The following is a 25,678-nucleotide window of genomic DNA, read 5'->3' as shown; positions in this document are numbered from 1 at the left end:
TGTGCCTGGTGAGCATCGTTTTGGTGACGATCATTTTCCATCGTTAGCTGTGCCTGGTGACGATCATTTTCCATCGTTACCTGTGCCTGGTGACGATCATTTTCCATCGTTAGCTGTGCCTGGTGACGATCATTTTCCATCGTTAGCTGACGATCATGGTGCCTGGTGGCGATCATTTTCCATTTTCCATGACGTATCTGTGCCTGGTGACATCATTTTCCATCGTTACCTGTGCCTGGTGACATTTTCCATCGTTAGCTGTGCCTGGTGACGATCATTTTCCATCGTTACCTGTGACGCGTGTGCCTGGTGACGATCATTTTCCATCGTTACTGTGCCTGGTGACGATCATTGGTGACGATCATCATTTTCCATCGTTAGCTGTGCCTGGTGACGATCATTTTCCATCGTTAGCCTGGTGACGATCATTTTCATCATCGCTAGCTGCCTGGTGACGATCATTTTCCATCGTTACCTGTGCCTGGTAACGAGCGTTTTCCATCGTTACCTGTGCCTGGTAACGAGCGTTTTCCATCGTTAGCTGTGCCAGAACATGTAACCACCAGCTTGACTCTTGCATCCCAATTTCAAGGGATAGTGGGGATGTTACATTGAATTAAAGGTGCTTTGTGATCCTGGCCATGGATTCTCATCAAACACAATGTCTGGAATTTCAACAAGTATGAACTTTATATTCAAAGATTAGGTCCCTTGTGTAAGCTGTGCTCCAGCGAGATGTGGTGGTGTTGCTTGTGGTTGAACTTGGTAAATTGCATGTAATTGTATCCCGATTTGGTAGGATGGCACCTGTACATCACAAGTTATCTAGTTTCACAGCTGGGAAATGGAGTGCAGCAGTTACAGCTTAGTATTCATCTGTACACTCGTTCACGTTTTGTGCATTTACTCCCTGGGATCACCTGGCTGTATTTCAAATATTGATGGGGTGGTGAGGTAGCCTAGTGGTTAAAGCATTTGCTTTGTCATGTTGTTGATCCGGGTTCAATTCCCGATATGGGTACAATGTGTGAAGCCCATTTCTGGTGTCCCCATCCGTGACATTGCTGGAATATTGCTAAAATCGTCGCAAAACTAAACTCAGCCAAAAACTGAGTTTTATTTACATTCATCATATACATGACTGAATTTTTACTGGAGACTTTAAAACCAGTTCTAAACGCGCAACGGTTGCATAGCTCTAGGAAGGGCGAATGGTTCAACAGACTTGCAATATTCCTAGCATTTGGGGTTTTGGTGTCAATCACTCTTTGAAGTGGAAACAATTTACAAGCTTTAAAACGTTTTAAGCTAAGTGAAATGGTTACATGAAATTAATATACTGATTTATTTCAAAGGGGATGTGACTTTTGTTACTGCTTTTGGTAAGAACATGTCTTTTTAATAAAGTGCCTTTCTCAAGTTTTCAACAAGAAGCCTGCCACAAGCCAAATAAATGCATAACAAGGAAATTCATGGAGATTAGCTTCAAACAATGCAGAAACTTAAGCACAATTTTCCAGCATTGTCTGGAGAACTTGCCAAATTTGACCACAGAATATATAGTATTTTTTTCGCCTTTGTGATTGCTCCCTGATCACAGAAACACTGTTCACACAGGTGCATGAAAGAGGACATTCACCTGAGACAGTTCTGATGACAAAAAACAAACGGTACTCACAGATTCTGACGCATGGTGTACATTGTGGGGTGGTACCAGTGAGTGAGTTAAGTTTTACGCTGATTTTAAATCAATATTCCAGCAACATCACGGCTGGGAACACACATTGTACTCATGTGTGGAATCAAACCTGGGTCTTAGGGGTGACAAACGAACACTTTAACCGCTAGACTGCCCCGCAGGTTGGTACCAAGGTGTTCTGGGGGGCTTACAGTACAGGAGACAGATTTTCCATCTCTCTGGAAACAAAAACAAAAACAACTAGTCCACAGTGAATATTTTAATGAAGTCTCTCTATTCTTCCTTGACAATAGTCGTCTTCTGGGACACATAGATCCCGTCCAAGAACTTCCTGATGTCCTTCTTCTTCACTGTGGTCGACTGCTGGATCAAGGCAGCTGAAACACACAACAGCTGGTGAGCAACTTGCTTTAACAACTCTTTAAAACAGCCTTTCTTTCATGCCACAGATTGTTTCATTTATCATTTTGTCACAGATGTTTTTGCAGAAGCCAACCAGAAGAAATTTAGAGCTTCTAAAAAACAATCATAAGTTGCAGACAATGCAGCAGTATTTAAAACATGGGCACCCACGCCCCTTCCTCTCCAGTGAAGAGTGAGGTGGGGGGGGAGAAGGGGTATTTACTGCCAGGTGCTATATCTGTGTATTATCCAGAGTCCACACCTCAAAGTATGTGAAAATAATGGTAAGACCACTACCACCACATATTGAATAGACAAATCAAATATCCTTTCTAATCCTCTGATATAAGGTTTGGTTTGTTCTTTTCCATAGACGCCAACAATATTCTCCCTACCTGCTAATGCCCAGTCATTTGTGTCACTGGAACACGCCACCATGTTAGGTCGCTTTGCTTTCATTCAAAACTCAACAACCATAACAGCAAGTCAGACCATTTTCTTAAGTCACCTTGTAAAACTAACTTAGCTCACTCAGGATCAATCCTAACCAGGGAGCTCCCCACAGCCATTTTCACATTAGAGAGTGAGTTTAGTTTTATGCCGCAATATTCCAGCAATATCATGGCAGGGGACACCAGCAATGAGCTTCACATTAGAAGGTTAGACAACTATTGACACGCACCTGATCGTGATACCAGCTCTATGTCGTTTCCCTGGATAATAAACTCATCCTTGTTGCCGGAGGGGGTGCAGGTCACACCTGGCATCATGTCCACCTTACGGGTGAACTTCTCCCCCAAGAAGTTCCTGATGTCCACGGTTGTGTTCTCATTGCTGATCACAACGTTGATGGGGAAATGGGCATAAACGGCACGCATTTTGTACAAAAATCCCTGAAATAAAATGCAGAGTGAAGGAATGATGCAATGAATGACCCCTTGGTACATAAAAAAGAGGGAAACAGAATAGCATAGTGTTGATAAAATTCACTCCAACAGAACCCAACTTCCCAATTAACCCGAACATTTGAACACCCTTTGATTCCCCGTACATCAGGACTGCTCATTCATGGAAGATTTTCCTTATACTGAATGAACTAGCTTAAAATCCATGATAGTGAGTGAGTGAGTGAGTTGAGTTGAGTTTTATGCCACACTCAGCAATAATCCAGCTATATGGCAGCGGTCTGTAAATAATCGAGTCTGGACCAGACAATCCAGTGATCAACAGCATGAGAATTGATCTGCTCACTTGGGAACCGATGACGTGTCAACCAAGTCAGCGAGCCTGACCACCCGATCCCATTAGTCGCCTCTTACGACAAGAATAGTCGCCTTTTGTGGCAAGCATGGGTTGCTGAAGCCCTATTCTACCCCGGATCTTCAAGGGTCAAAAATCCACGATAAAGTTTTCTGACCAGAGCCGGTTTGCAATGCTTAGCGAGAATACCTTGGTGACCCCCTTGATCATGTTCTCAACATGAGAGCAGACTGTCCTTGTGGCAGCCAATTCCTTGTGCTTGCCGAACCACTTCTCCACAGTAAGGATCTTGCCATTCTTTATCTTCATGTCCACTGGCAAGTGGCGGAAACTGCGCACAAGCTTCCCACGAGGTCCAAAAACGGTGACAGTTCGGGAGTGAACTTTAAGTGTCACTGCAAAATAAATGTCAATGTTAAATTTCTGATGTATATATAACAATGCCTGCACACAAACGAAACTGGTTCAGAATTCACTCTGATGCTGGTCATACCTGCATCCTTGCAACTCATGCATATCCTCTAGACCAAGAAAACTAAACTGGTGAAATCTCTGTAAAGATAAGTGACTACTGAAATAAGGTTTACAAATGTATTTTTTGACTAGCCTTGATCAACATAGATTAATTTTGAAGGCTTAGAGGATTCTGAGCCTGTAGGTGTCGGTGCACCCCTCTGTCCTTGTTTACAACTGCTCAAATGCTGAAACTGGAGCCTAATGTGAGAAACCACCACAATTATAACAATGTTTCCTTTTCATGATACTTATGCATGCAGCCAAATAAGATTGAGTCCTCGGGTTGTATCTACTCCTGATGTTATCGACGTTTATAAAAATAAACATAATTACATTTATTTTCCTATTCACTGCCTGGCTGGTTCCGATCACCTGACCTTACCTAACTTTTTGGCCGGTCTTGGAGGTGTTTTTGCACTGTTATTGAAAACAATGATTCTCGGACACATGCTTCGACAGCGGCTCCACAATATAATTGTCAAAGAGCAAAGAAACGATGTTTCGAGGAAATCATTAATTAAATTGAATAAACTAATGAATAAAATCAACAACAGCATTCATAAAAGTTGTCAAACGTACATATAGATTACTATTTCCATCATTTTGTTTGATCGTGTGATGCAAGTCAAATCACTGACAAGTGACATCTCGGCTTTCGCCGCCTCGATCTTCACGCTCAGACACAATGTTTAATGCGGAAATATATGCATAAAGCATAGTTGTCACAGGTCATAACCTAGCACGATACGTCCAATAAGTTCCATAATTTATGTATAGGTAGCGATTTCTTGCTTAATATGTTCAAAATAGCATTATTTTACCCAAAACTTTCGTCTAAATCTAAAGGTTTTCATTTACGAGGACGGTATCCATTGCTGTAATATGATTGGCTGTCTTGGGTCACGTGCCTGATTTTGACCAATCACAATTCTTATAGCAGACTGTGGCGAAGCGTCATTAGAAACCAATCTTTATCCAATAAAATTGCTTCTTACAACTGTGTAAATACTCTCTGCAAGGGTACAGTGATATAGTTGATGTTCAGAGCTTTCGAACCATACCCGATATCAAACGAATCGCCTCGCACCTTATTCATACGAAGCTTTGAAAACATATCTTCCGCTGTTGTGTCATGTTACCGAGCAGAAAGCTACTGATATTGGGAAATAGGCGACCATACATATTATTTAAGCAATCTTTTTGTAATAATTTTCCGATTATGTACAAATGAAAATATATAAGAAAAAGGCACAGGGATATTATGACATGTCACAAATGGAAAAAAAATCGCTGTAGTTTTTGCTTCTTTCGTGGTTTATCTGGACATTATAAATGTAAGTTTGCATTTTCATTACAAATAAATTTATTTAAGTTGTAGTTGTATTATTTGAATAATTTCATAAAAATATATTTCATATCAACATGTTTTATTCAGAAATATGTGTTAATATTCTGTAAGGAATATAACCTGTAGTTAACATTCTTGCTAACGCTGTACATTAGTACTTGTGTTGTTCTGATGAAAGAGAGAAATAGAAACTCTGAAGAAAAGTGGATTTTAACTTTTATTGCAGTAGTGGCAAGGAACTGTTAACCATATTCTGTATACGTTTATATTTAACATACTACACACATTTATACACTCGCATCAAAGGATACTTAGGGTGAGCATTTTAACAGAAATGATGCTGCTTGTATAAGAGGCTCCTTATAACATATTTATGTGAATGAGGTGGCTTTGTTTCTGTTGCAGTTCTTGGTTATTGGTTAAAAAAACATTAAAAAATCCCTACCTACCTACCTACTATTTTTCAAAAATGTAACAGGAACCAAAGGATTTTTGGGGGTGGCCTGATGGGTTTCATTAAACATGCCTGTCAGTGTGATTGTGAACAACGCTTTAAATACAATGTTATTTCAGTTAACCACAGTGTCAGCTAAATGAGGGAGGACCGGAAGTGATGCAGTCTTTCAGATTTATCCAACTGGTGAAACAAACAAGTTACAGTTTTGACAATGAGCAAAACAGACATTTTGGGTTCAAATCCATGATCGTATATATCTGGCATGCCCAAGGGATGCAACTCTGTACAGAAACATGAATGCTGTAAATTCAAGATTCTTTGATATTGTATTGCTTGATGCTTGTATTATTTAAAAGAGTCGGCATTATTCTAACCATGTCATGTCTGTTTGTAAATAAGAATATGTAGAAACAGAAGTAGGCACCCAACTTGCTGGAAATGATTACATGGGTCGTACAGATGTTCAACCATCAAGTTTAAGGCCTTGATAAACAACAACTTTAAGGTGCTATAGAAACACAAATAACACATAGGTAGTTACATACACACAAGGTTGGTCAAATGTGGGACCAGCCATCAGGGAGAAATAACTCTAGCTACCGCTGCACAGGGAAAGTGTTGCCTTGCATTGGTTTCATTAACACCTACAGTCATTGCAAGGTATTTTTATTATGTATTAGTATTAGTTTCCTATAAATTCCTAACGTTTTGATACACATAGGGCCTCTACAGGGCAATTCACTTGCAATTCCGGTCTTTATTAGGATAAAATGAATTTAGGGCCTTATTAGTGTAAAATGTCTAAATTTCAGACTTTTTCAAGTCCTTGTGATCCCTGAATTACTATCACCTTGGGTCATAAGAGAGACAGTGGGTCTTAAGTTTTGTTCAAGATTATTTCACTTATCTAGCTTCCTGGAAGCGAATGGCTGCTGGTAGTTGTCTGGACTTTTGCTGTATACACAGAGCAAACCCTCTGAGATACTATGTCTTGGCTTAACAAGGATTCAATCTGACCGACCCGACAAATCCATGTTTTATGCCCTAGTACAGAGCACCAGGTGGGATAACAACTGCCATATATTTCATAGGACACAGCCAGGAGATTGAAATACTCTCCAGCAAGATCTTATATCCACTACACAGAAGAGGCACTATCATATAAACAACTACGTAAACCTGGTAAAGATTGACACTTACCTCCCTCAGGAGCTTTCACACTCTCGCTTGATTTTATGGTCTTCATGACTAAAACACAAATACATACATATCATTACATGTTAGCTTGAGGAAATCATGTTTGCTTGCATTACACCACCGTCGGCAATATTCCAGCTTAATCGAAACATCACAGCAGTATGTACCCGAGTAAAAACCAGTGGTTGAGAGCATGAGCAACGATGCGAACCTGATGTGCATAAATTACACACCATCTACCAAGCCAACATGCTTGATTAACAGATTCAAACGAGCAGTTGCTTACGCCAATCAGTAATGTATAAGGTAGAACATTTATGGATGTCAGCTTTTTTATTATAAGGAACATGACATTTCAGCGGATCTTACTCATTCGCCAGGTTAATGCCCCCGAAATGTCATGATCCTTATATTGAAGAAGTTGACATTTTTTCACCTTGTATCACTTCTAAATGTCGTTCAAAGACGTTAAATCAGTAAACTTAAAGTGATTTAGACTTGGTCTATTTTCTACTTGGGTTATACCTCGAGATCAGATTTATGAGTATATAAATTCTGTATCAATTATGCCCAAACCATTCTTTTTCTATAAGTTATAACCAAATGCCAATACACCTCGTCAAGCATTTGTATCTTGAATTTCATGATAAGCATGAACTTTGCTAGCAGAGGTAACTTGGGTCTACAACTTCAAAATGTTGATAGATATATTCTTAGAATCATTCATGTGCAAATGTGACGTGGTGCAAAGTCAAAGCGTTGTCTGAGGTTTAAGAACACTAAAATCCCGTATCGTTCGTTACAAATAATGCAGTCAGTCCCATGACCGAGTATATAACTTGTTTGTGTACATCGTTCACTTCACGGACATAAGGTCCGTTAACTCATGAAATAAGCGCTTATGGCATAAAATATCAGTTTTGTCAGACAGTAAAAACTTAATACGATTTACGTATTAAATGTTTATGTTAGATGGGAGATGAATGATGGCAATTCTTGACGATTTTATTCTACATAGTGCACATGAAGCACCGACCTGGTGGATGTCAAGACCGGAAAAGGAAGTCGTACGGTTGATACTGCGCAAAAGCGGAATTATCATCGTGAAGTTGTCTGCTCTTTGCTGTCGTGGTTGAGATTTCTTTCGTATTTTGTAGTTTGACTGACAGAAGGTAATATACAAAAAATTATGAAGATTTATTTATAGGAAATATGAGAAACGCACATTTACTTCACTTGTATTTGTTAATTATTAGTGTACCTGCAAAATATTGTTTTGAAAACAATATCTGATTGCGTTTGTCCGGTTTTCGATCAAAGAAGTAAACTGTTATTGTAGAGGTTAATGGTTTAGTACTGTTATGTTGAATGGAAATATCATACACTGAAATTAACAGTGCTTGATCTACACGCACATTAATAATAATACCGAATTAATACCATATTCTATGCCTATTGTTTACTGTCCACTTTGATAAACATAAACTTGTTTGCCATCAGAAACCTTTTAAAGATCTCTCTCTCTCTCTCTCTCTCTCTCTCTCTCTCTCTCTCTCTCTCTCTCTCTCTCTCTCTCTCTCTCTCTCTCTCTCTCTCTCTCTCTCTCTCTCTCTCTCTCTCTCTCTCTCTCTCTCTCTCTCTCTCTCTCTCTCTCTCTCTCTCTCTCTGGTACTGCCAGGTTAGTTTTAGAAATTATGCACATAATATATATATATATTGTATAACTATAAACATAAGTATGGGTTCTTGAGATTTAAGTACTGCTGGTTCCCAGCAGTGTGCGAAATAGTTTCCAGTCGGCTAGCTGTGCCTGAAAGTTACTAGACCTCCAAATAATTGGTGGTGTCCCCAACCGCGATATTGCTTGATTACCGCTACAAGCATAATAAAACCCAACTCACCCACTCACTCTTTTATCTCCTATTCACTGCTTAGTACCTAGGCAAATGTTGGAGTGTTTCATTTTGCATCCAATGTTTGTCATTTTTTATGCACATTTAAGTTTTGTAATATTCTCAGTCTATTTGAGTATACTTGACGGGCACAGGTGGTCCAGTCAGCAAAGTGAGAACGATTCTCCACGCAGACTTGCATCGCTTTGATGTGCAAGGCCACTATGAACATTTGTTTGAATCTGAAAGAGGTGTTCAACCCAACTTACTGATTATGATGTTTGTTTCAGATAAGATCAGTTACCATCATGTCTGGAGGTTTTGGTCAGGAAGATGGCTTCTTCCAGGGAAATTATTATGAGCAGCAGAGCACTGGCTACGATATGGGAGCACCAGCTCAGTTTGGACAGGAGCAGTATCGTATTTGTTGTTGTATAAGCTATTGTACAGATGAGGGTTAGGGTTGTAATGATACACTGTTGTGATATGATATATAAATCAACACTAAGGTCTTGATATGATATGATATGTTACAATACAGGAAAACTTGTCAACCTGGGATATATATTATATGGGACATACATTCCAATCTCACAGGGAGGAATCAGTATGAGGACAACTAAAACATGTTTGGTAGACTTCAGTTACCAAATCAGTGAAAATGTTAATTAACATCTAGTGTACACAAACACAGAACATAATATTTTACAATTCATGTTTTTAATATGTTTTGATTGGTTAAACTTTTCTTATAGAATTAATTCCTAGACAGACGTCAATTGAGTTTGCAGTGTAAAACAATATGCCTAATGGAAGACCAAGTTCTATGGATAGTCAACTGTTTTAGGTACTAACACCGTTATCAAGCAAGTGATACAACTCATTTTATCACTTGCTTGATAACGGTGTCAGTACCTACACTGAAACGTCACACTCATTGCACTAAAGAAGTTGACTATCCATAGAACTTGGTTTTCTTTCACCTATACAACTTCTAAAATGCCTCTCAAAGAAAACATGACTAAAGGTTAACAAGGAGTAACAACATTCCAATTGGTTAACAGTGTCTAACGACAAGCCTAATGGTTAACAAGATGTGACATGCTGAGTTGTTAGCAGTGAAAACAGCTAGTGGTATTACAATACAGTAGTACAGTATTGTATAGCGACACAAGGTTCATGATACAATACATCAATTTAGAACTCCAGCTATTGGTGTTATGATATGGTAGTACAGTATTGTATAGCGACATAAGGCTCACAATAAAATACATCAATTTAGAACTCCAGCTAATGGTGTTATGATACAGTATTGTATAGTATAGCACACAAGGCTCATGATACAATACATCAATTTAGAACTCCAGCTAATGGTGTTATGATACGGTAGTACAGTATTGTATAGCGACACAAGGCTCACAATAAAATACATCAATTTAGAACTCCAGCTAATGGTGTTATGATACGGTAGTACAGTACTGTATAGCGACACAAGGCTCACAATAAAATACATCAATTTAGAACTCCAGCTAGTGGTGGAACGATACAGTAATACGGTATTGTATAGCAACACAAGGCTCATGATACAATACATCAATTTAGAACTCCAGCTAATGGTGTTATGATACGGTAGTACAGTACTGTATAGCGACACAAGGCTCACAATAAAATACATCAATTTAGAACACCAGCTAGTGGTGTTACGATATAGTATTGTATAGCGAACACAAGGCTCATGATACAATACATCAATTTAGAACTCCAGCTAATGGTGTTATGATACGGTAGTACAGTATTGTATAGCGACACAAGGCTCACAATAAAATACATCAATTTAGAACACCAGCTAGTGGTGTTATGATACGATTTTGTATAGCGACACAAGGCTCATGATACAATACATCAATTTAGAACTCCAGCTAATGGTGTTATGATATCGGTAGTACAGTATTGTATAGTACAGTATTGTATAATACAATGATACAATACATCAATTTAGCCCACACAAGGCTCATGATACAATACATCAATTTAGAACTCCAGCTAATGGTGTTATGATACGGTAGTACAGTATTGTATAGCGACACAAGGCTCACAATAAAATACATCAATTTAGAACTCCAGCTAATGGTGTTATGATACAGTAATACAGTATTGTATAGCGACACAAGGCTCATGATACAATACATCAATTTAGAACTCCAGCTAATGGTGTTATGATACGGTAGTACAGTATTGTATAGCGACACAAGGCTCATGATACAATACATCAATTTAGAACTCCAGCTAATGGTGTTATGATACGGTAGTACAGTATTGTATAGCGACACAAGGCTCATGATACAATACATCAATTTAGAACTCCAGCTAGTGGTGTTATGATACGGTAGTACAGTATTGTATAGCAACACAAGGCTCATGATACAATACATCAATTTAGAACTCCAGCTAATGGTGTTATGATACGGTAGTACAGTACTGTATATAGCGACACAAGGCTCATGATACAATACATCAATTTAGAACTCCAGCTAATGGTGTTATGATATGGTAGTACAGTATTGTATAGCAACACAAGGCTCATGATACAATACATCAATTTAGAACTCCAGCTAATGGTGTTATGATATGGTAGTACAGTATTGTATAGCAACACAAGGCTCATGATACAATACATCAATTTAGAACTCCAGCTAGTGGTGTTACGATATAGTAATACAGTATTGTATAGCGACACAAGGCTCATGATACAATACATCAATTTAGAACTCCAGCTAGTGGTGTTACGATATAGTAATACAGTATTGTATAGCGACTTAAGGCTCATGATACAATACATCAATTTAGAACTCCAGCTAGTGGTGTTACGATATAGTAAAACAGTGTTGTATAGCGACACAAGGCTCATGATACAATACATCAATTTAGAACTCCAGCTAGTGGTGTTACGATATAGTAATACAGTGTTGTATAGCGACACAAGGCTCATGATACAATACATCAATTTAGAACTCCAGCTAGTGGTGGTGTTACAATATAGTAAAACAGTGTTGTATAGCGACACAAGGCTCATGATACAATACATCAATTTAGAACTCCAGCTAGTGGTGTTACAATATAGTAAAACAGTGTTGTATAGCTGACACAAGGCTCATGATACAATACATCAATTTAGAACTCCAGCTAGTGGTATCTTTATTCTTTCTGAATGCATTTCATTCATTTGAATTGACAAAATGTCATGGAATATAATTCTTCAACTCATGATGCCACACCTCAAGATGGTTAATCGTCCTGGGCTCAATATTGCCGAACTGTGTCCAGGTTCCTACAGGAAAGTGTACTTCACAGTCCACCCACGTGCTAGTCATATAGTCATTGAAGTCATTCTAATGGGGCATGGTTGTGTCCAATAAGAATTTCGTTATATACCTCTGATTTTCCAACACAGTATGTTTATCTCCATTCTACCATAACCGCATTATTAAGATTTAAAAAAATGTATATACATCTGTAGTCATGGTAGAATGCATTGTAGTCTGTCAATGTGTCATCTGACGTTAGGGCGATAGCGGTACCCAGCAAAGAATACTTGCTGTCCTCCTGCTTGTGAAGTGATGAATTCAACACGATGAATATCTGCCACTGTGTGGTGGGTGCTGTTGGTTCCCACTCTAATTTATCAGGAGTTTGATAAACTGACCAGACTCATTGTATATGTGTTTATGTATCTTTATTGGATTATAAGGACCACCACAGCTTTGAAACCTGCCATTTATTATCACCAATGTCATGATGTCGTTTAATTCAAGTGAAATTGCATTAATTATCCTTTCTCCAAACCCAACAACATGCCCTTCAAGGACTGGTAAATGGGTTGTTTCATTATGTTATAGGTCAAAAAGCATTTCCCATTCTGCCTACAGTAATTTGTGTTGGCTAACTGGGATGTAGGCAAATTGGGACTGTAGGCAGAATGGGAAATGATTTTTTCCCTGTACTGTATCACAGCTGTGCTATATCATTACACCTCCCTCGTCACTGTTCCCATGTATAAAGCATAATTTCTATGTAAACACTGCTATTACTTTACATTCTATACATTTATAAATACGTCTCTGTACATTTCTAAATCAATCAACTATTTTGTATAAGTATCTGCACAGTTCTAAATTGATCCATTAATTTTGCAGTAAACGACATCTTATATATTCATAATAACATGTATTCTATTAGCCATGTCATCTGTATCTATTGACCACCACATGTATTGCGTTGTCATATCATTGTGACGTCATAAGCATTGTGACGTCACGGCCAGAGTTAACAGTTACTGTTCAGTTTTACCTGATGATGGGGCCAGAACAAGCCCTGAAACGTTGTACTCGAGAATAAAAAGAAGATGTAACCCAGAAAAAATCTCTATGTTCATCAAATATCATCTTCTAAAATGCCAATCAAGCATCTATTACACCTCTATTAACAACATTCAGAATGATCAAGAGCGTGACCAAGGTTAAGCTTATCCTTGGTGTAACTAGCTGTCATAAAAACATTTAGACAAGCTAACACACTGGTTATGAGCAAATACTTTAAAAAGAAACCCACTGTATCACTTACTAAACACCAGCACCCTGACTGAGTTATCTCCCTTGTTACAGACAGTTTGGCCAGTTTGACTACAACCAGCAGTACAACAAAGGCTACGCCAGTCCCCAGTACACTGGCTCCATCATGACTCCATCAGCTACGTTCAACGAGACAACATCGGACAACTTCGATGATGAACCCCCACTGATGGAAGGTAATGTCGTATTCCGTAGTCCGGGGCTGTCGATGTGTCCTCAGTTTACATCCGTCCGATATAGTGAGGGGTAAATGTTGCGTCAGTCAATAATGTTACCTTCTTAGCAAAACCCATTTGTATGAGTGAGTGAGTGAGTGAGTTTTGTTTTACGCTGCTTTTAGCAATATTCCAGCAATAACACGGCTGGTGACACCAGAAGTTGGCTTCACTCACTGTACCTATGTGGGCAATCGAACCCGGGTCTTCCTCATGATGAGCAAATGCTTCAACCACCAGGCTACCCCTACGCCCCACCATTTGTATGAACAAAATAATTAAATGTTGCACAGTGTTGTGTGTGAAAATATATCACTTGAAATTGTTAATGGGGAAATTTTGGCAATCACTTTAATTACAAATTTGCTCTTTTCAGTGGTTTGTGTTTGCAAAAGAAATGATGTATAAATATAAAATGATGTATAAATTTTGCACAGTGCCGTGTTGTGAAGATCCGGGTTAGAATTGGTTTTCAGTAATCTATGCTTGGCGTAAGAGTCGACTGACAGGACTTGGTGCTCAGGCTTGCTTACTTGGTTGACAGATGCCATCACATTCCAATTGCATAGATCGATGCTCATGATGTTGATCACTGGATTGTCTTCTCCAGACTTAATTATTTACACATTGCCACCATATAGCGGGAATATTGCTCAGTGTGGCATTAAATAACAAAGAAACAAAAAATATAAATTCTAGTCTGAGGGGACAGTCTCATCCAGGATTCGAACCACATCCACTTCCACCTGTGTGGGAGTGATACACAAAGTACCTTATCTTGACTACCAGTTGTCAGACTTCCATTCAATGGAAGCAGCGATGGCTGAGTGGGTTAGATTGTGGACTGTGTGCTGACAACTAGGTGCTTCATTCTGAGAGTGTGGGTTTTAATCCTGTACATGACTTAATAAAGAAAAGTTACTAGAATTTGTACTTCGCCGAAAAAATGCAAGCCACTCTGGTACTTAAAGTTACAAAGCAACATTTTTCTTTCATTCCTTAGATTACACGTCAGTGTTTGGGTAACAGAATCATACTGGTTGTGGCATGCGTATTCATGAATGTGCTGTGTTTGGGTACATCCATCTTCTGAATAATACCTTGCGGTGTGTGGCTACTAGATGGTCCTCCGTTTCATTCATCTTAGGAGCCCTTTTTTGTTCTTTAAGTACTCACTCACTCACTCACTCACTCACTCACTCACTCACTCACTCACTCACTCACTCACTCACTCACTCACTCACTCACTCACTCACTCACTCACTCACTCACTCACTCACTCACTCACTCACTCACTCACTCACTCACTCACTCACTCACTCACTCACTCACTCACTCACTCACTCACTCACTCACTCACTCACTCACTCACTCACTCACTCACTCACTCACTCACTCACTCACTCACTCACTCACTCACTCACTCACTCACTCACTCACTCACTCACTCACTCACTCACTCACTCACTCACTCACTCACTCACTCACTCACTCACTCACTCACTCACTCACTCACTCACTCACTCACTCACTCACTCACTCACTCAACAGACACCAACAAGGCTTCACCTGACAATCGCCAAGGCCACCTACAGATTGAACCACCATAGTTAGAACCACGTTTCTGACAGCTGATCTGCTTAACCTGCCACATCAAGGAGGAAAATAAAGGCTGATATTTCTTTTCAATGAATAAAGGAACAAATGAAGCTACTCGAGCTACAAGGAGTCACAGATATCGTGATGGTGGTAGTTAAGAGTGTTCATGGGATTGACTGTGGCATCACATGGCTTCACCTACAATGTGTGAAGCCAATTTTCTGTTATCCACCGCTGTAATAGAAATGGAATATTGCTTATTCATCTGAAAATCAGCAGTGAGAATTAGGTCAAATGTGCAACCAAAGCAAAGTTTAGTGTCCAGTTTGCCGATACATTCACTTTACCTGCGTGTATCATTCATCCTTTTACTGCCTCTTCTGTGTGTAGCACAGTGCACCATTACAAGTCATTGTTGATTCTGATGTATCCATGGTAACTGTATTTGTCAACATCACATCCTAGTGTTGATCAATCTACTGATGTATATATTTATTTTCCAGAGCTTGGGATCAACTTCGACCACATTATACAGAAGGTAGGACCCTGCTTCCTTTGCTTTAAAGGGGGGTAACTCCTGGTAGCTTGTTCCCCGCATGTGATGGGGGGTGAGCTTTCTTCTCACGGAAGTAGTTATGGAAAGTGATAATGGTGCTATTATACAGGATATTTATCAGTTGTTTCTTTTACAGGATTCAAAATGTGACAATGGTATAATTGTTTCCAGATTTCCCTGTAACAATGTTCCACAGAATGAATGAGTTGAACAGAAATATTCTCACCATCAGGACAGAAACATCCATTGACATGAAAGCAGCTTATTTCTAAGTTTTTCAGTGTGGAACTCTCTTCAGGACAATATAAAACTTGCAGAGTATTCACACTCATTGTCTCCTTGCAACAGAATGCCATACAAGTGTCTAGATTAATAAAATATTGGCTATCAAAATTCATGTCAGTCTTTATGTCTTCTGGCCATTGTTATGTTGATCACTGGATTGTCTGGTCCATACTCAATTATTTACAGACCGCCGCCATATAGCTGGAATATTGCTGAGTGCAGCATAAAACTAAACTTACTCACTCACTAATACACAGGCAGATTGTTACACTGGGAAAACAAATATATTTTTTGTGGCTGTCAGGATGTTTTTTCAGCTGTTTGTTTGCACTATTGAAATTAGTACATCTTCCATCCTCAAATATTTCACCCTGTTCACAAACATGGCTTGGTGGGTTGGACTTCATCATGCCCTATCAGACCATGCCAACGCTGGTGTCTAATGAGTCTCTTAATAAGTCTTATCAGTCCCATGATATACTGGCAGAATGATGGAGCAAATTGCTGCTGCTGTCTTCACTCACTGGATCGCTTGGTCTTGATTGCAGTAAACAACTGGAACATTTCTGACTGTAGTATTAAACGACATGAACTCTCACTCACTTGAACACATCAGTTTGTCACACCATGTTTTGTCTGTTTATTGATGTCGATTTGAAATATATTCCATGTAAATTGATCCAGTCTGTTAATCATTTTAATCCTTTTTAACAATTATTATAAAACAGTCTGTGAAGTGTTAGATTTCCATTCATGTCACTTGTAGATGGACCCGTGAAGATCGGGGTTAGAATATTGATCTTCATGCTTGTCATAAGAGGCGACTAACAGGATCGGGTGGTCAGGCTCGCTGACTTGGTTGACACGTCATCGGTTCCCAACTGCGCAGATCGATGCTCATGCTTTTGATCCCTAGATTGTCTGGTCCAGACTCGATTATTTACAGACCGCCGCCATATAGCTGGAATATTGCTGAGTGCTGCGCAAATATCACTCTCACTCACTCACTCACTCACTCGTAGTTGGCAAACTGTTTTGTACCTTGACTTCATTGTGATGGAAGCACTCATAAAATATACCACACTTCACCAGACAAAACTGTCTGTTGTTAGACTGAAGTTTCACCAGCAGTGTTGCATGGTCACAGTATCAGCAAATTATTGCTTGCGGTGCTCAGTGAAGTTCTAACTGACGATAATCTTTCTTGCCGTAGGAAGAACTAATCCAGCCCCATCAAAATAACTTGACAATTGATGTACGAGGCCATTGAGAAGCATTTCCATGCAATTCGGTTCTCAAGTTATTTTTTTTGGTAGAATTACACCTGCAGGGGTTGAGTTCCTGAATGTGTTTCACCAGATCCTGTGATGTATTCTTCCATTAGTTGGCAGCGATCATATGACACATATAATGGTGTAGGTTGTTGCATGGTAACCATGGTAACTAGCTTCAGAAGCAGTTCCATCCTTTATAGTTTAAGATCATCAGTGGATGTTGTCAGGTTTGTATTTCTGAATGAGAGTTTTGTTCTTGATAAGAGCAATTCAGTGAAAATGTTATCTCAACTTTGCAACAGAGGATCTATATTCATGTTAATTTATCTGTACTATAAGATGCCCATATTCACTTTACTGCTTTAATGTTTTACTGGATGCGAATATCTAAGGAAATTATTGCCTTAACAGCTATAAAAATGAATAATTGGGGACAAAATTACATTTATGTCAGACTGATTGAACTTTCAAATGGAAATGTGTATATTAAGTTGGTCGGTTATTTTGTTCTGATACAAAATGCCATCAGTGGAAGGTCCTTTTGAGATTTATTTTACAGTCACCAGGAACTCATTTGTATTGGGGGTGTTGGGGTAGCCTAGTGGTTAAAGTGTTCGCTCATCACGCCAAAGTGATGTGACCCGGGTTCGATTCCCCAGATGGGTACAATGTGTGAAGCCCATTTCTGGTGTCTCTGACCCTGATATTGTTGGAATATGACTAAAAGCGGCGTAAAACTAAACTCACTTACTGGTTTTGTATTGTGTTTGCTGATGGTACCAATGTCACGTTGTTGCTCATACAGTGTAGAATGCGGCAGCTGGAAATCCTTTTCAATAATGATGCAAAATTATCACCCACATGACATGGTGAAATATAAAATAATCTCATATAAATAGTTCATCATGAATTATTAGACCCGTCAAGATCCGGGTTAGAATGGGTCTTCAGTAACCCATGCTTGTCGTAAGAGGTGACTAACAGGATCAGGTGGTCAGGCTTGCTGACTTGGTTGACACATATCATTGTTCCCAATTCTGCAGATCGATGCTCATGCTTTTGATCCCTAGGATTGTCTGGTCGAGATTTACAGACCACCGCCATATAGCTGGAATATTGCTGAGTGCTGCGCAAATATCACTCTCACTCACTCACTCACTCACTCACTCGTAGTTGGCAAACTGTTTTGTACCTTGACTTCATTGTGATGGAAGCACTCATAAAATATACCACACTTCACCAGACAAAACTGTCTGTTGTTAGACTGAAGTTTCACCAGCAGTGTTGCATGGTCACAGTATCAGCAAATTATTGCTTGCGGTGCTCAGTGAAGTTCTAACTGACGATAATCTTTCTTGCCGTAGGAAGAACTAATCCAGCCCCATCAAAATAACTTGACAATTGATGTACGAAGGCCATTGAGAAGCATTTCCATGCAATTCGGTTCTCAAGTTATTTTTTGGTAGAATTACACCTGCAGGGGTTGAGTTCCTGAATGTGTTTCACCAGATCCTGTGATGTATTCTTCCATTAGTTGGCAGCGATCATATGACACATATAATGGTGTAGGTTGTTGCATGGTAACCATGGTAACTAGCTTCAGAAGCAGTTCCATCCTTTATAGTTTAAGATCATCAGTGGATGTTGTCAGGTTTGTATTTCTGAATGAGAGTTTTGTTCTTGATAAGAGCAATTCAGTGAAAATGTTATCTCAACTTTGCAACAGAGGATCTATATTCATGTTAATTTATCTGTACTATAAGATGCCCATATTCACTTTACTGCTTTAATGTTTTACTGGATGCGAAATATCTAAGGAAATTATTGCCTTAACAGCTATAAAAATGAATAATTGGGGACAAAATTACATTTATGTCAGACTGATTGAACTTTCAAATGGAAATGTGTATATTAAGTTGGTCGGTTATTTTGTTCTGATACAAAATGCCATCAGTGGAAGGTCCTTTTTGAGATTTATTTTACAGTCACCAGGAACTCATTTGTATTGGGGTGTTGGGGTAGCCTAGTGGTTAAAGTGTTAAGCCATCATGCCAAAGTGATGTGACCGGGTTCGATTCCCCAGATGGGTACAATGTGTGAAGCCCATTTCTGGTGTCTCTGACCCTGATATTGTTGGAATACTAGTATTACTAAAAGCGGAGTAAAACTAAACTCACTTACTGACTCGTTTGTATTGTGTTTGCTGATGGTACCAATGTCACGTTGTTGCTCATACAGTGTAGAATGCGGCAGCTGGAAATCCTTTTCAATAATGATGCAAAAATTATCACCCACATGACATGGTGAAATATAAAATAATCTCATATAAATAGTTCATCATGAATTATTAGACCCGTCAAGATCCGGGTTAGAATGGGTCTTCAGTAACCCATGCTTGTCGTAAGAGGTGACTTACTGGATCAGGTGGTCATGCTTGCTGACTTGGTTGACACATATGATTGTATCCCAATTATGTTGATCACTGGATTGTCTGGTCCAGATTTACAGACCACCGCCATATAGCTGGAATATTGCTGAGTGCGGCGTTAAACAACAAACCAACCAATCAAATCATTGTGGATAATTTAAACATGTTAGTCCATCCTGCTTCTCATGCTGAAGCCATGGGTACAATGTGTGAAGCCCATTTCTGGTGTCCCACGCCATGATATTGCTGGAATATTGCTAAAAGCGGGGTAAAACTAAACTCACTCAGTCATGCTTCTTATTCTGTGTATAGAAGTGTGCAATGTTATGCAGCAGTTTCCATCACAACATGCAACACCTTCATTACACTCTCGGTACAGTTCAGGGAACACTGTCCCAGACAGTGACCCTGACTTTAGGTTGCTCCAGGGTAGCCGGTGACTGACCCTGGCACATCACCCACATTGTGTAACTTCGCAGTGACAGGGCAGTGACCTTATCAACATACCACAGGTCTTATCATGCGATCCGTCACAGCAACCTTATGCTGCGGTGGCTGAGCAGGTTAGGCGTTAGATTTTGTGTGCTGGTGATTAGGTGCTGGACTCTGAGGGTGTGGGTTTGAATCCCGGATGGGACTCATCATCCCAACAAAAGTACTAGAATCTGACCAGGCATTGTGTATTCACAGTAATACATAGTCCCATCATCACTGTGCGAAATTTACGCTGGTCCTGTGGTCCCTGGCTAGTAAAAATTCATCAGGACCACTAAATGATAAGTTTGCAGTTGTCCTGGTGGCCAGTGCATTTTCCCCAAAGTCTAGGATGATTTTTTAACCAGTGAAGTACAGACAGGACCACTAATTATTGTCCACTCACTGGTCCTGAGGTCAAGTGGAAATTTTAAAAGGTTTCTTTCCCTGCATCATCCACATGTTTCTGATATTGTCAAACGTTTAACTTCCTTCTGTTACCATGTGGTTGTAATGTGAAGTATGGGGTTCTCTTACCCAATGTCTTGGATTCTGGTCAACAAGTAGGCTGTTAAACAGATGTTTTGACTTTCTGCAGGATATCCGTCTTCAGTGTTTGATAGATGTTGTCAGATGACGAAGGGATATCATCATGTATAGCAATATGGACAGATCCATACATTTATGATATAAGCAGTGTATTGTAACGATTGTAGTAATACCAATACTGAAATATAGGCTGGCTGCCACATGTTCACCATTATAAAGATACCTTTGAAAATCTGGGTTAGAATTGATCTTCAGTAACCCTTGCTTGTTGTAAGAGGCGACTAATGGGGTGGGGTGCTTAGGCTCGCTGACTTGGTTGACACATGTCATCATATCCCAGTTACGTAGAACGATGTTCATGATGTTGATCACTGGATGTCTGGTCCTGCCTTAATTATTTACAGACCGCCGCCATATAATATGGAACAAGTTTTTATGGATAACAACTTCTTTATTTCGTGAGTGCGACGTTTCGATACAGATTCTTGTACCGTTGTCAAGCCATATAATTGGAATATTGCTGAGTGCGGCATTAAACAACAAACCAACCAGCCAACAGTTATAAAGATCGCCATGATTAAAAGGGAGAAAGCCTGAATGTGTCAGTGCTGTAGGGTATTTGAAGTCAAGAGGCCTGAGTTCCATACACTTACTTGCATGTTTCACTAACCTGTGACATAACGTTATGCTATAAGTAAGCTAAGGACCACTCTACTGGAAGCTTTGCCAAACACTGTTCAGTCTTGCAGAGCCAGGCAATGAGCAAGTGTTTGATGGATGTCTCAAAGCCCTTGGGCATGGTTTCACAGTTTAAGCAACATGCTCAGTGTGATGGGCAAGAGTGCAGGTGGGCAAGTGATCGATCTTTCCACCATGACTCCCTTGTTTATGTGCTTCCTGCACCACAGTTGCCAAGTACACTGGAGGATACTGAGTGTCAGAGTTCTAGAATTTCGGTAGTCACGAGGTGATTACTCACGATAATTGACAGACATGGTTCAACTGACCCTTACCTTAGTGAGTTGGGCTGACTATCAATATAGATCATAGCGATTGATAATCGTTGACTTTATATTGAACTGTTATCAAGAATATAGAAGTAACATTAAAGAAAATACTAAAAGTCTCAAAGAAATGAACAAATTTCACTTCACTGGTGAATGGTGACACTTTTACACAATTGACAAAAACAAAATTTTATTTGAAAGCAGACGTGGAATATTGATGTAACTTTGTGGTTTTTGTGTAATTTTATACTTCATGTCATTAGATATTATTGATGACACTATTTTCATATCGATAATCATGATCATGTATTGTTATGATTCTTATCAACGATATTTCCAATTATCCATCTCTTTACTCATCCCTGTGAGCGGCACCAGGTTGTTGTAATTGGACCCCATCTATGAAGATCAAATCATCCATCACTTGCTTAGTGTAGACTTAATAGTTTACAGGCTGGTGTGATATAACCCAGGTATCTTGCTGACTACATTTTAAAACAACATTCAGTTAAAGCCTGGCTGCAGCTGTTAATGTTGATCTTACACACAACAAACACACCATATTATTTCATATTTTATTTTTCCATTGACACAACTGAATCTATGTAGTCCCCTCCGAACTGCTTCACAACAACTCAAAACAAATAAATAAGCAAGCAGCAACCAAAATAGGGCATTGTGATTGGTTCAGCTCAACAAAATAGAACGTACATAGCACATTGATTGAAGCAGGCATTCAAGATTCAAACGCTAACAATATGGATCACTTTTACTAATTGAGGTGAAAAAATCATGTTCTTGTTAGAAGAATAAATTTACATTCTGTGTGCCTTCCCCTCTGAAAATGCCACTAATACGAAATTGTACTCTCATGTCTTGTTTATGATGGAGATGGGTATATACAGTTTACTGCACTGTTGGGATATAATGGGCTGTTGTTTTATCCTGTGAGGGAGAGGGCAGACACCTAGACTCAAAGATGACATTCTTTAGTTTTCTTATGTAGATTTAGTCATACAAAATTGCAGATCTACTGTATGTCACAACTGTCGAAAAAAAACAAAAATTGCATTCTGGGTATCCTAGATATGACACGTGGCTAGATATGTCAGTCAGTGGGATCCGTGTGATGGTTGTGAGCCAGTGATTATATGCCTGTATAATCTGATTAAAGCTTGTCGGAGTGTATGAAGCTCATATACACAGCTGAAGACACTCAGACACTAGTGCTGCAACAATATGTTGGAGTGTCTCACAGATGGGCGTAACATTATCAATCATCTGTCTGTTATCTCTCAGTGTTTGTCTGTATGGGATAACCCATGTATGATATATTGACAGTTCCTCAGTCAGCTCTGTCCTGGATGTTATGCACAGACACAAGGCAGAATACTTGGACCTCTGAGACAAGTCAATCCGATAAATACTTACGTGATTATGCACAATCAGATGTTTGGAATCAAATAAACGTGAATATCTTTTATCATAATATATCTGACTGTTTTTCATTCATTAAAACTGAATGTTGTACCTGATGTATTCCTTTTATGAACCTGGGACTTTTACAAAATCTTAGTTATGAAAACAAAGAGAAAATATTGCTTCTGTTGCCGATTACATAATCCAGTTTAAAAAAGGACTCTTGATCTGTTCATATTGCAGAGCTGGTTCCCTCCTTGTGGAGAATAACAGTAAGTTATAGGAAGAATGACAAAGTAGTCAAGGATTCTCCCTGCATGGAACTGCTTCTGACTGTGTGACAATAGTCAGTTTGGCAGAGATGGGTATATTTTGGCTCAAGTAAACATAATCACTATATCACGTTTGTAACAGTTGGGAATCGTAATGTGTTGATGAAGCACGATAATAGCCTGAAATAAGGGATGGATAACATTGACATTTCCTGTGTAGGGAAGCAAAGCTAGATAGCGCTGCAGCGTATATGTCGGCCTGAGGGACTGCATGCTGGGAAATGTTGAAGGTGCGGGCGTAAACGTTACCACTGTTTTCAGATGTGTACACCATGCTGAAAGAGGTTACATGATGTAACCTTGATGGTGAGAGCTGCAGACTCCATGCACACAATGGTAACATGTGACAGAGTTGAGGGAGGAATATTGTACAACAGTTTGTAACAGTAAATATCAGTCATACTTATGCGTTTGTTTGTGGATGAAGATGGTCTTTATATGTTTATTAAACAAAACAACAAGAGGATGCCTGATATGAGAGATGGTTAATTTCAAGCCCACAAATGCTTAGATTTCAAAAGTGTTCTTTAAGGAAACATAAAAACAAAATGATGAACCTGCATTTTTGAAAAACAGTTCTCTGAATTGTTGTTCATCAATGTAATCTTATTTAATTTGACTTCTTTCTGTGTAGTTCAAGGAGCGTTGGGGTAGTCTAGTGGTTCAAGCGTTCGCTCATCACGCTGAAGATCCAGGTTCGATTCCCCATATGGGTACAATGAGTGAAGCCCATTTTTGGTGTCCCTGACATGATATTGCAGGAATATTGCTGGAATATTGCTAAAAGTGGCGTAAAACTTAACTCACTCACTTAGAGTTCAAACGTATTAAATTTTCATCTCTGTGTTGATTGGGGCGGTGTAATTTGGACCTAATGACCATCAGTATCCACAAACATGTATAAAGCTGGTCAACATCGCATTAGTAACAGCATTTACACTGAACTCATTCACACCATATTAAGTTGAAATTAACAAAATTTGGTAATATTTGTAATAACATCTTGCCTGTGGTGCCAGTATATATCTGCCATTTCTGTGACAACCAGGTATAACAGAGACTTCAGTTGTTGATTTTAAGGATAAATCTTCATTGAAAGAACACACATATCTGAGGTAAATACCAATTTACAAGAAAATAAATTACTTTTACAACAGCTCTGTACACTTCAACAAGTCTAACGTTGTAAACAGTTTCAATGAACAGATTTGTACAGCGTGTGTTCACTTCCCGGAGGCAGACAATAACCAGTAAGGGAAACAGTGTATAACATGTCTCCAGGAACAAGCCAGCCTGTAAATCTCAGTAACTCTCAGTAACTCAAGCTGAAGTTATTGATAATGCTTATTACAGTTGTCCCGCAAGGGTAAAGCAAGGGATACAATTATGTCTGTGTAGTACCGTAAGAAGTCCAATGGGAGTCAAGCAGGGGAGACAACTCTGCCCGAAAATTGTCAATGTCAAATGTTTCTATGTACAAATGATGCAGGTCTAAGAAAAACAGGTGTCCATAATAATTAGTGGCTTCTGCGATCGTTATGAATTATGTCCCATACAAGTATGTACAATGAGCATATCAGATTCCATTTCTCAGTGAGCATGGTAGTGGAAATATCATGAGACGAGGTCAGCAGCTACCGACCTGAAGCAATAAATACTGTCCATACCTACAGTGGTGTCAACCACACCATCATCACAGCGCAACACGGTTCAATCCACATGGATACAATACACAATTTATTCCTTTCTTTTTATCGGAAACTCCAAGACTAGAAACTGTGCAGTATTCACATTCACTATGCTTAGCAATCCAGTTAATCTTGCGATTTCTGTATGGCTATGGATAAACCTGGGCTACTCTGTTACCATGGTTACTGGTATTCCTTGTGTTTGTCTTTACGATGGTAACAAAGGTTCTTGAAGAAGCACAATAAGCAGTATCTGCTATGCCCACAATGGTGGAATACGCACAATGATGATATGATCCAATGAAAAGACACAACACAAAAGCACTTCATCTCACACAGGGGTTCCTGGCGTAATGCCATTGAAACTGGAATTTGTCATCGTCCTTCCGATTTCACTGTTTGTGTCATCTACACTGTCACTCATTCGCTCGCCTGAACGATTCACACGTGGTG

The 25,678-nt window shown here is 39.2% G+C and overlaps 2 protein-coding genes across 2 annotated transcripts in view; one reads left to right on the top strand and one right to left on the bottom strand.

The window, feature by feature from the left end:
• Positions 1-1,945: 1,945 nt before the first annotated feature.
• LOC124272720 (60S ribosomal protein L9-like) lies at positions 1,946-8,013 on the bottom strand. Its single transcript, XM_046707917.1, has 5 exons — positions 7,916-8,013; positions 6,883-6,930; positions 3,551-3,756; positions 2,784-2,994; positions 1,946-2,076 (listed from the first exon to the last, which is right to left on the bottom strand). The coding sequence occupies exons 2-5, from the start codon at positions 6,926-6,928 to the stop codon at positions 1,973-1,975; spliced, it is 567 nt and encodes a 188-aa protein (XP_046563873.1). The 5' UTR covers positions 6,929-6,930; positions 7,916-8,013; the 3' UTR covers positions 1,946-1,972.
• Positions 7,958-25,678, top strand: part of LOC124272719 (protein YIPF5-like) — a 153,307-nt gene continuing 135,586 nt past the window's right edge. The window contains exons 1-4 of the mRNA XM_046707916.1: positions 7,958-8,051; positions 9,062-9,186; positions 13,433-13,575; positions 15,717-15,751. Of these exons, the coding sequence (XP_046563872.1) occupies positions 9,080-9,186; positions 13,433-13,575; positions 15,717-15,751 (285 nt within the window). The 5' untranslated portion in view covers positions 7,958-8,051; positions 9,062-9,079. The remainder of the gene's footprint in view (positions 8,052-9,061; positions 9,187-13,432; positions 13,576-15,716; positions 15,752-25,678) is intronic.

This window comes from Haliotis rubra, unplaced genomic scaffold, assembly GCF_003918875.1.
Source record: "Haliotis rubra isolate DU_JTF1 unplaced genomic scaffold, ASM391887v1 Scf172, whole genome shotgun sequence".
Classification (NCBI taxonomy): Eukaryota; Metazoa; Mollusca; class Gastropoda; order Lepetellida; family Haliotidae; genus Haliotis; species Haliotis rubra.
The sequence above is the reverse complement of the archived record's forward strand: the minus strand, read 5'-3'. Positions and strand labels throughout refer to the sequence as shown.

Coding starts and splice junctions, on each gene's coding strand:
- LOC124272720 (XM_046707917.1), bottom strand. CDS start 6,928: ATGAAGACCATAAAATCAAGCGAGAGTGTGAAAGCTCCTGAGGGAG. Junction 3,757..6,882: donor TGTGAAAGCTCCTGAGGGAG/GTAAGTGTCAAT, acceptor TTTATTTTGCAG/TGACACTTAAAGTTCACTCC. Junction 2,995..3,550: donor TGATCAAGGGGGTCACCAAG/GTATTCTCGCTA, acceptor ATTTTATTTCAG/GGATTTTTGTACAAAATGCG.